This window comes from Capsicum annuum, unplaced genomic scaffold (assembly GCF_002878395.1).
Source record: "Capsicum annuum cultivar UCD-10X-F1 unplaced genomic scaffold, UCD10Xv1.1 ctg3610, whole genome shotgun sequence".
In the NCBI taxonomy this organism is placed as follows: Eukaryota; Viridiplantae; Streptophyta; class Magnoliopsida; order Solanales; family Solanaceae; genus Capsicum; species Capsicum annuum.
The window spans coordinates 1-11,968 of NW_025843065.1; the positions used below are offsets into that span (position 1 = coordinate 1).

At 41.0% G+C, this 11,968-nt stretch overlaps 1 protein-coding gene across 1 annotated transcript in view; it reads left to right on the forward strand.

The window, feature by feature from the left end:
* Window positions 1-1,185: 1,185 nt before the first annotated feature.
* LOC124891478 (conserved oligomeric Golgi complex subunit 3-like) overlaps window positions 1,186-11,968 on the forward strand; it is a gene marked incomplete at its 5' end in the record, with an annotated part of 11,139 nt that continues 356 nt past the window's right edge. The window contains 5 exon segments of the mRNA XM_047403216.1: window positions 1,186-1,302; window positions 3,295-3,387; window positions 6,071-6,193; window positions 6,415-6,515; window positions 11,346-11,968. Of these exon segments, the coding sequence (XP_047259172.1) occupies window positions 1,186-1,302; window positions 3,295-3,387; window positions 6,071-6,193; window positions 6,415-6,515; window positions 11,346-11,478 (567 nt within the window).

Genomic DNA, 11,968 nt, shown 5'->3' on the forward strand with positions numbered 1-11,968 from the left:
GTAATATTGTAGCACAAGTCATTTCCAATCAAAATCTTAAGTCAATTCGAGTCGAACTTACAAATTGCTTCCGTCCCAAATTTTGGTTCCGAGTCAGATGGTGCGAATGCTCAAATGAGTGACTATCCCATGTATAATATTCTGATCCTATCCAGGACTGTGAAGACAATGGTCTACTTGTATGCATACCATGTCAGAGCTGTAGAGGTATGGTTCTCAGGTACACAATGCAGGGAAGATTAGGTGGTAGTAGATAAGGCCAGTACAAACAGAGGTGCCTCTCAATCTCCCCGAAGATCCTGTCACCGATAAGCTCTGAAGTCCAAATGATCCTAGCTGGAGTAAAGATCTTTCTCTGGTATGCCAAAAGAATTGTCTATCCTACACATAGGCTGGATACACATTCTTGTCCAATAATATTCGCGTATTTCCTTCAAGCCAAATGCATCATAAGATTCCAAACATTGCTCCTCCATAAACTTTTGCTTTTGCTAGACTATTCGAAAACCCAAAATTTGATGCAACGAATAAGCTTAGATGAGAGCAACGTACATGCTGCACCCAAGATGCTGAATGATCTCTGCCACAATTCCCAGCAAAAGGTCATCATATAACCCCCATTATTGTGGAACTCATTAAAGGCTTCCATGAGCCCATGTTAAAGTATCCCAGTACGTCTGAGAAAAGGTCATCATAGCCTATTGACAAATAAGATTTTCTAAAATCCTTGCTTCCAAGGCTTTGGTCTAATGGTATGATGCATAGTCCGTGATATATGGGTTAGGTGCCCGCTATGGGTTCGAATCTTGTTGCATATGAGAGCCGTCTGGTATTTAAGTGGAGAAAGGTAGAAGCGTAGGCCCGTTATGTACGGAGCTTCAAACCGTGCATACCTGACCTTCGGGTATTTCTTGTTTATTAAAAAAATAGACTGTCTAATGGAACATCAGTTTAAGCCTTCAACTCTGAGCGTTAGACCGTGCATAACTGTCCCTCGGGTATTTCTCAGGTATAATCAAAAGATTGTCTAATATCATCTCAAAGACGTTGACGTCTCCTATTCTGTAGTAGAATGGATCATCAGTATAACCTTTCAAATCTCATGCTACATGTGTCAATTTCTTAGCTTTAGATTAATGTTTGATTGACTGTTACATTGTAAAGCTTTCTTTTATAAATTTCCAGGAGCATCTGAGGCGGATTCTAAGGGGTCAGGCATCAATCTTTGACTGGTCGAGATCAACTTCATTAGCTAGAACTTTATCTCCACGAGTTTTGGAAAGTCAAATTGACGCCAAGAAGGTATTTGCTCCGCTTAGTTTACAGTAGTTTTCACTTGAGTAGCTTTTAGTATCAATGGGTTGTAGTTATTTTTATTTACCGCTCTCATCTCATTAAAAAGATTATCTTCATGCATTTTGGTTGACTCTTTTGTATAAACAATTAAAGTATCACTTAATTAATCAATCTACACCTAAATTCCAACCTTGTTAGTATTGACAGTCGTCATAATTTGACAACTTTTATCCTGGACACCAATCTGCATCACACTCCTGGTTTTTCCCTACTTGGGACCGTATATGCTTTCTCAAAAGGTTATTTCACATAAGTGAATTTCAGTATAGAAAAGTTTTCACAGAAATTCATATAATCAATAGAATATTCAACTTGTTGCAAAGTCATTTGACTTTTTGGTTGTCCAATCTGTTCCACAGTTCTTTGCTTAGTGCTACCATAGATTGGAGAGCAGTTGGAGCATATTGCATAACTTACTAAATGTCGAATTCCATAGTTCATTCACAAGATGTGATAAAAAGCTGCAAGGTGGAAAACACAATATTTGTCCTTAGGAGGAAGACTACGTTTATCAACTCAGTGTTGGATGCTCTTCCCACTTATTTGATGTCTGTTTTTTTCCAATTCTTAAAGGAGTTAAAAAAAAGTTCGACAGGTTGAGGAGTGGTTTTCTTTGGCAAGGCAACAAAGTGAACAGAAGCATCAACATGGTGAAATCGGAAGTACTAACCTTAAGCAAGAAGTAGGGTGGTATGTGCATTAAGAATCCGTGTCTGCACAATAAGTCTTCTATAAAAATGGCTATGGAGGTTCAATATGGAGGATTTAGCACTATGGGGAAATTTCATCTTAGAGAAATATGGAATGGAAAATCAATGGATTACAAAAGAAGTCAAAGGCCCCTACGGTTGTACTGTCTGGAGAACCATTAGCAATCAGTGGCAAGTTTTCTGGGACAAAGTAGAGATCACAGTGGGTAATGGAAGCAAGACTGAATTTTGGGAGAATCAATGGATTGGTGGTCCCAGTTTGAAGTCCACTTTACCTGTTCTATGTATTGTCTCCAAAAACATGCTAAGATGATCAAGACTCGAGTGATTAAGGTTGGAAAATTGAGAGTCTTACACCAATGCTTCAGCTCCTGGGTACTTTTAGAGGAACTACTGAGAACTTAGACAAACTCAAATGGAGGTTGGACAGGAAAGGAAAATTTTCAGTCAAGTCTGTCTACTACAACATGGACCACATAAGTAATCAAAATGTGTCTTGGCCTTGGAAGCTTATTTGGAAAGTCATAGTTCCACCAAAGGTATCATGTTTTGCTCAGTTGGTGGTAAGGAAAGCATGCCTAACAAAAGATAAATTACAAAGAAGAGGTCTTCCAATTTGTTCAAGACGTCTATTATGTGGACAGGAAGTTGAAAGTAATGAACACCTTTTCGTTCATTGCAAGACAACCATAAATCTGTTTCACATGTTCTTTAGTGTATTGAGGATAAAATAGGTCATGCCCAAATCTATGTTGGAGCTTCTCAGCAACCGGAAGAATGCGGGGAAGAAGCAGTAAAGAGGACTGGTGGCTGGTAATGCCTGCTTGCGTTTGGTGGACAGTTTGGAAGGAGAGTAACTCAAGACCTTTTGAAGACACTAGCAATCGCATCCAGATAATTTGGTTGAATTGTCTTAGTTTTTTGCTTTTTTGGGTGTAAACAAAATATTTGGGGGGAAATAGGAGAATTAGTAGATTTAGTTGGCAATAAGGATTGTTATCCCTCCAGTTTTGCTTGATGATTTGTTATCCTTCCTTTCATATTTCACCTTCTTCTTGCCCTCTTCCTTTCCTCTGAAACAAGGATATCAACATTTACATGGAAAGATGCAACTTTATCAACCATCATCTCTGGAAAAATTTGGGCAGGGTGAACTAGATGGCTATATAAATGATGAATAGAAACTTTTCCAAGTTTAATTTATGGTAAAAAGCTTCTTTGAATGCAGGAATTGGAGAAAAACCTGAAAACTACTTGTGAGGAATTCATTATGTCAGTGACTAAGTTAGTTGTGGAACCATTGCTTTCTTTTGTGACAAAGGTTAGCTCTGTTTTCCATTTTTGTCTTTTGATCTTTCTTTATTTGTAGGAGCAATCTTTCAACATTTTCAACTTTGTTCTTTAAATAATTAACGATTTCTGTTGGGGTACCTTATCTTCTACCAATGAAGAACATTTTCTCCATCCCATGTATCTCATTCATTAGAAGTGTCACTTTGCACTATTTAGTATTTATAAATAATTAACTGAATTATCACTGACTTTTAGGCAAAAGCTGCCGTTTTCTTGTATACTTTCAACTTCTTTCATACATTCCTATATGATTTATTTACTGCCATATATTTCTCATCTAATTTTGATATTGACTCTTACCAGCTGTCTATACCTTTGACATCAGAGTTTGGGACATATTCCCTATGTCTCTTTTTTGTTTTATAACTGCCATTTGAAACAGTTGTAGCTTTGTAGTTCTTTTAATAAATTAGGTAAACAATTTCATTAATCACAAGGCCAAAATGGCCATATACAAGTGGTATACCAAAAGGTAAAGAACCTACAAAAAGATATGGTTCTCTGCAAAAGACATCCAATCCTCTATACATTTCGGATTTGCGAAGGATAATCAGGCGGCGAAATTTCCTCAAGGAGGAAGGTGGCTAGTTGGGAGTTTTCTCAAAGCTAGAAGTGTGGGTGGAGCATGATATGTGTATAAATCCACGATATGCTGGTGACTCTATCGCTGTAAACTTGGTGGATTTCTCGACACACTTTTGGTGAAAAGATCTAGTCAACAAGGTTGGAGAGCTGTGTGGGGGATTTATTGAAGTTGTTTATCGTTTGCATGATATGACCAATGTAAGAGTTGTAATGAAGAAGGTGGGAAGGGGCCTGTTTTATGGTGGTTGATGATGGCATGTCCTTATTTGAACATAAGGAAATAGGCGTATTACTTTCTGGAAGAAAAACTAGGACCTTTAGACAATCCATGACAGGCTTTGTGACGGGATTTAGAATTTAGATATGATCTGAATGTTGTCCAGTGCTGCTATTGTTGGAGGGGGGGGGGGGGGGGGGGGGGGGGGGGGGGGGCAGGGAATGTGGAGGGGGGAAGTAGGGAAGGATCTGTGGTGGTCTTACCTCTGATGGGTAATAGGAAAGGAATCGACACGGAGATTGAATTGGAGAGGATGAGAAACTATTTAAGTGGGTTGAGCTGAGCACCGTGAAGTTTCAGGTTCAAGTCCCGATAGAGACAAAACACTAGGTGATTTCTTCCCTTCTGTTTCAGCCTTGGTGGACAGAGTCTACGTTGCTCGGACTTGGGTGCGGATCTAGAGGTCGGATCCTTCATGATCTTAATTTTAAGATCTAATAATAAAGTTATAAAACTTAAATTATGAGATATTATGTGGAAAACTTGAGGAGAATGGTGCTAATGTAGCCAATGGTTATGTGAAGGATGCCTGACCAATTGGAGAGGGGGAAAACAAGGAGGGGGCTCTTCGGGTTCACATAAACAATCAAAAGAGGGATCCTCTGAAATTTTATAATCATCACTATATTATATATAACACAAGAACACACCAACGTGAAATCTGTAATTTAGGTAACTAGCTACAAATACCACCGGTTATCTATAATTTAGGTCACTAGCTTCAAATACTATCAGCTATTTTTAATTAGACGATGTTGATTCGTTAGTAGACATCATAAAATCCTTTTAAAATGAAATAGGACATACTTTTGCTTTTTTGGAATCTGTAAATGTGGCTACCCCCAGACCCCACTAGGTGGGAATACACTGGGTTTGTTGTTGTAAATGTGGCTACCGTCAATAGCCTTTTTGCTGATTTTATCCAATGCAACCCTCTTTTTTTTTAAAAAAAAAAAACATCAGTAATTTAATTAGCACAATTGCACTCAACATTGTCAGTTTTTTCATTTTTTGGTTTGTGCGTGGGGGGTTGATATGATACGAGCACGGTTAGATTGGAGCACATTAGGAGGGGCTTCCACATATGGATGAAGAAGGCCCTTGTGGGTTCCTAAATAGTCACTTTTGAGCTATTTTGTAATAGGCTATTTTTTGTAAAGACAATAACTATTGATAGTTGTCTTAGCCATTTTCATTCTTAATTTTTGATGAATTGAGAGCTTTGAAGCTTGTAGTAGAATTCTCTAGGTGAAACCTAGCATTAGTATAGTTCGTAGTTGATAATCGTACATTGAGTGTTTAAGGTGGATTCTCTAAATTGCCCATGTTGACTTCTTCTAGCTTAATCAATCATCGAGTTTCCCAGTTTGTGGATTCAATTTGGTTTTCTAGTCTTTGATTGAGTCGGATTTATTGTTGTTTGATTGGATTCAATTAAGAGGTGAAGGTATAGAGCCCTTTGTTGCTCATAAATCCGATCGAATTTCGAATTCCATATATCCTTTTGTTTATTTCAATTTTCCGTTTTGATTCTAGTTTCTGATTTTGGATCATTATCATGATGGCCCCTCACTATCTCTATTGTGAATCAATTTCATTGGTATATGACCTGAGACGTATTACTGATGGACATGGGAAACAGTAATGGTACTTATAATCTGAGGTTTGAATGCGGCCATGAGCCAAATTTTTAGAGTCAAGATTGATGTTTTATGACCTTGTAGATCTGTTCATTTCCTTAGGAATCTTTTTTTTAAGGTTTTAACTATTTGTATGAAATGTCTAAAAGGTTACGGCTGTTAAAGTTGCATTATCTGGTAATCAAAATCAAAAAGTGGAGTCTGGGATTGCAAAGCCGCTCAAGGATCATGCTTTTGCTTCACCAGAAAAGATTGCAGAGCTTCTTCAGAAGGTAAACAGATAGATAGATAAGCTTATCTTTTGTTTAATTAAACAAAAAACCTTTGTGCAACTTTGATTTTGTTTTACACAAATGGCTGCATGAATCAAAATAACCAAACCATTCAACTTATTAGTTTTTAATCAACAAACAGCATGCCTGCTGATCTTTTGTTATTCAATCAGTGTTTCCCTTTCTTTCGATTTACATGCTGATCCATTTATTTGGCACAGGCCAGCACAGCAATAGATGAAGATTTGCCTAGGGTACTGGCAAAAATGAGGCTTTATCTGCAGAATTCATCGACACGTGCAATACTTTTCAAACCCATTAAGTAAGGTCTTTTATGCAGTTATATCGTAATAAAACTTGTTTGTCTTTTAATTCCTTGTACTTGTGTGAAGTAAAGGAAAACATATACTGTTTCTTACTGTCCAAGTACACCAAAATATACTTACAAGGAACATATACTCTCTCTCTCTAACGTTCACTAAACCCACGACCACTGCCCCTTGACCGGCTGACGCCGGCGACGGCGTCGGAGCGCCAGTAATAGCCAAGGATAACTCCCACTCCCCCGTTCTCTCTCCCCAGTTCTCTCTATCCTCTTCTCTCTCCTGTTTGCTGTCCCCCTCTGTCGTTCGAACCACTCGTGCTTTCGCCGGCGGTCAAGGTCGCCATCGGCTCGACTCCGGCGACATAGGCAGCGCGCAGCTCCGGTCACAAGTGATCGATCCGGCGAGTCCATCTGACGGTACTTCTGGTTCCGACCAGATCTGGTTCCCACAACTTCGGATTCCGGAGGCACTCCGGCGAAGCTCCGGCCAATTATCCCGGCGACCAGTTTCGGCATCAGTTTGCTAGGACCCAACATAGCACGCAGGAAAAGAGGATTTGGTCCACAAGCGTAACCCGGTGACTTCTAACCTTTGCTATTTCATTCTTCGTATAATTTCTAGTATTATCTCCTGTTTCTTAAATTGCGCTTAATTTGTTGGGATTGTCTGTTGTCGTATATTTCCGGTTTATTCCATTACTCGAGTTAGTTATAATTGCTGGGTTTGACTTTTTCTTTATTATTACATATTATATACTATGCTTGTGCTTTCTATTTCCTTTTGTTGCTTGATTACCGTCGTTGTGTGTTTTTCTGGGAGTTGTGTCTGTGGACATTGATGGTAGGATAGGGTCATGTCCGAGGGGGTTAGGGCGGGGGCCTATGTTGGGAGTGGGGGAGGAGGGAAGGGCGGATAGGGGAGAGGGGGCTAGGCCCAACGTTAGGGGAGGTAGAGGAAGACGGGTTGCTAGAGTTAATAGGTTGCGGGTTGGGTCTTGGAATATAGGTACTCTGCAGGGTAAGTCTATAAAGCTAGTGAAGATTCTTAGAAAGAGGAAGATCAATATTGCGTGTGTGCAGGAGACTAAGTGGGTAGGGTCTAAATGTGGATGGTTACAAGCTGTGGTACTCTGGCAGCGAGAGGCGGAGGAATGAAGTTGGCATCTTAGTTGATGAAGAGCTTAGAGGGCAGGTAGTGAAGGTTAAGAAGATCAGCGATAGGTTGATGACTGTTAAGTTGATCATTGGGGGGTTTACTCTGATCGTGTGTAGTGTTTATGCACCACAAGTGGGCTTGGATGGGGAGGAGAAGATGCGGTTTTGGGAGGCATTGGATGAGGTGGTGAGAGGAGTGCCTAGTTCTTAGAAGATTGTTGTAGCAGGGGATTTCAATGGGTATATTGGCATGTTATCAGGAGGCTTTGGCGATGTGCATGGAGGTTTTGGTTTTGGGGATAGAAATGAGGAGGGAACTGCTCTGTTGGATTTTGCGAGGTCCTTTGGGTTGGTAGTGGTGAATTCGAGCTTCCCAAAGAAGGACGAGCACTTGATCACCTTTCAAAGCGCGATAACCAAGACGCAAATTGACTTTTTGTTGCTTAGAAAAGGGGATAGGGTGTTATGTAAGGATTGTAAAGTCATCCCGAGTGAGAATCTTTCAACCCAGCATAGGCTCTTGGTGATGGACTTAGGTATTAAGAAAGATAAGAAGAGAATGGGTGAAGAGGGTAGACCTAGAATTAAGTGTGGCGGCCTTACGTCGGCGAATGTGAGGGAGATAGGGGAGAAGGTGGCGGGAATGGGGGTGTGGGAGTGCAGGGGGGACGTGGATGGTATGTGGGATAGGGCGGCTAGGTGCATCAAGGAGACTGCTAGTAAGGTGTTGGATATTTCCAGGGACTGTGCCGGCCATCGTCGGGGGGGATTGGTGGTGGAATGAAGAAGTTAGGAAGAAAGTGGAGACTAAGAAGGGGGCATATGCTAAGTTGGGTGAGAGTAGGGATGAAGATGAGAAGCGGGCTAATAGTGAGGAGTACAAGATAGCTAGGAAAGAGGCTAAGTTAGCAGTCACGGCGGCTAAGACGACAACGTTCGAGAGCTTGTATGTGGGGTTAGAGGAGAAAAGAGGGAAAAAAAAGGTTTTTTAGGCTTGCTAAGGTTAGGGAGAGGAAGGGTCGTGACCTCGATCAGGTGAAATGCATTAAGGGGGAGGATGGTAGAGTATTTGTAGAGGATGGTCACATTAAGAAGAGATGACAGTCGTACTTCGATAGGTTATTGAATGAAGAAGGGGATAGAGTTATTGTTTTAGGGGAGCTGGAGCATGCAGAGGAGTGTCGTGATTTTAGTTATTGTAGACGTTTTAAGGTAGAAGAGGTCAGAGAGGCTATTCACAGGATGCGTAGGGGTAGGGCGACGGGGCTTGATGAGATCCCTGTAGATTTTTGGAAGTTCTCTGGGGAGGCTGGCTTAAGGTGGTTGACTGAATTATTTAACGGCATTTTCAAGTCGGCGAAAATGCTCGAGGCTTGGAGATGGAGTACTATGATCCCTCTTTATAAGAATAAGGGTGACCATTCAGAGTTGCAATAACTATAGAGGTATTAAGTTATTGAACCACACGCTATGAAGATTTGGGAGAGAGTGGTCGAGTTGAGGTTGAGGAAGATAGTGGCTATCTCGGAAAATCAGTTTGGATTTATGCCCGGGTGCTCGACGACGGAGGCAATTCACCTGGTGCGGAGACTGGTGGAGCAGTATAGGGAAAGGAAAAGAGATCTGCACATGGTGTTTATCAACTTAGAGAAGGCGTACGACAAAGTCCCTAGGGAGGTGCTTTGGAGATGCTTGGAGGTGAGTGGGGTACCGGTGGCGTATATTAGAGCAATTAAGGACATGTATAATGGAGCTAAGACTCAAGTGAGGACGACGGGAGGAGACTCAGAGCATTTCCCTGTCTTGACGGGGTTGCATCAGGGTTCCACTCTTAGCCCGTTTTTGTTTGTTTTGGTGATGGATGTTTTGACGCGGCGTATTCAAGGAGAGGTGCCTTGGTGTATGCTTTTTGCAGATGATGTAGTTTTGATTGATAAGACGCGGGGGTGTGTGAATGATAAATTAGAGGTGTGGAGACGAACCCTTGAGTTTAAAGGGTTCAGGTTGAGCAGGAGCAAGACAAAATATTTGGAATACAAGTTTAATGATGTGAGGCAGGAAAACGAGGTGGTAGTAAGGTTGGATTCCCAGACGGTGTGTATGAGGGATAGTTTCAAGTATCTGGGGTCCATGATTCAGGGGAATGGTGAGACTGACGAGGATGTCTCCCATCGTATTGGAGCGGAATGAATGAAGTGGAAGCTCGCCTCGAGAGTGTTGTGTGATAGGAAGGTGCCGCCCAAACTTAAAGGCAAATTCTACAGAGTGGCAGTCAGGCCGACCATGTTGTATGGAGCGGAATGTTGGCCAGTCAAGAACTCTTACATTCAAAAATTGAAGGTGGCGGAAATACGGATGTTGCGTTGGATGTGTAGGCTTAATAGGGGTGATAGAGTTCGAAATGAGACTATTCTGGAAAAGGTTGGAGTGGCTTTGATGGAGGACAAGATGCGGGAAGTCCGATTGAGATGGTTCGGGCATGTGATGAGGAGGGGCATGGATGCCCCAGTTCGTAGGAGTGAGAAGCTTGGTTTGGATGGTTTCAAGCAGGGTAGGGGTAGGCCGAAGAAATACTGGAGAGAATTGATCAGGCAGGACATGGAGCAGTTACAGCTCACTGAGGACATGTCCCTAGATAGGAAGATCTGGAGGGTGCGGATTAGGATAGAAGGCTAGTGCCACTTTGAGTCGTTGGGGTAGAACATTACTTGATAGATGTATTATTCTTGCTAGGACACTTTGTTGTATGCTTTATTACGAATGTGTTTACTATTCTTTGTTTATTATCCCTTGTGGGTGGCATATTTTTGTCTTGACATCTTGTTCCATGCTTTGTTAAGTATTTGTCTATTATTTCTTGTCTTGAGCCGGGGGTCTATCGGAAACAGTCTTTCTACTTCTCTTGAAGTAGTGGTATGGACTGCGTACATCTTACCCCCCAGACCCCACTATGTGGGAATACACTGGGTTTGTTGTTGTTGTTGTGTGAGTAAAGACACAGGAAAATATTATTCTATTGTGTAAATTACATTAATACAATGAGCCTTTACATCACAATCCTTTTACATGTAAGACATTACATACCGAGCTTGTTACAAATATAACTAATACAAGGATCAGTGAGGGACTAGATGAAAATATGTGCAAGCTGATCATTTGATTTCACAAACTTTGTAACAATACCTCCTAAGAGCTAAGTTGCTCGGACTTGGGTGCGAGTGTTTGATCTAGAGGTCAGATCTTCATGATTTAAATTTTAAGCGTCGGGGGTATGGATCCACTTATGGATATGGGTGCAGGGATTCGGTATCTAAAATTAGAGTTACAAGTTCTCCTTTCTGCGTTCATTCCCAGCATAATCTTGTTGCTGAAATGTCTTCCCTAATGAGAGACAACTTGTTGAAATGTTTGTCCCAGTTTCCTTTATGTATTTATATAGTCACAATAAGCCACAGCCTATGCATAGGTGGCGTGCCAGAAAATTTAACTGATGACAATGGCTTTCTACACGAGTGACCTAATTATTAAGGAAATATACAAACAACACACATTTATTTAGATTATGTGGGTTAAGGCGATAAGGTCATTTGTATTGTTGCAAATTCTGTATTTTGTACTTGTTATCATTTAAAAGGATTCACAGCCACCAAATCCTTTTTCATATTTGTGCAGGACTAATATATTGGAAGCACACGTGCAAGTGCTGTCCCTTCTGAAAAAAGAATATACACCTGAGGATAGACAAAACTTTGTCAACATGATTTCAGTGCAGGATTTGGAAGCTAAACTAGATAAGTTTCTATAAATGAGCTTCTGCTATAGAAACTCATCATTTAGTGCTTATGTAAGGCTTCTATGATGAGCTCCCAAAGCATTGCTTTATTCAACTCCCGACTTCTGTGATACCAAATTTATTGTGGAGGTTCCAGGAACTTTTTGGCATGGTGGAAGGGTTTAATGCTAGTGCAATTTATACAGCGATCCTACGGTGATTATAGATCATACATGTAAAGCCTTACTGAAGGTACAACTTAAAGAGTTGGCTTGGGATTTGTCATCAGAAGAAGAATTTCCCATAGATTCCCTCGGGCTGTGAACAGAACTCCGGTGCACGGCTCTTTTTGCTGTGGTAAAATTCAATTCACAGTTGGAGCTAGTAAGTAAATTTGAAGTTTATGATTTGTGCGATTGGTGTCCGATTTGGGGCTTTCATCGCTTCATTCCCCTCGTACTTCATGTAATCGTCGCTGTTGATGCAGATCCAAGATGTTACCGCCACTTGGTTAATTTTATTA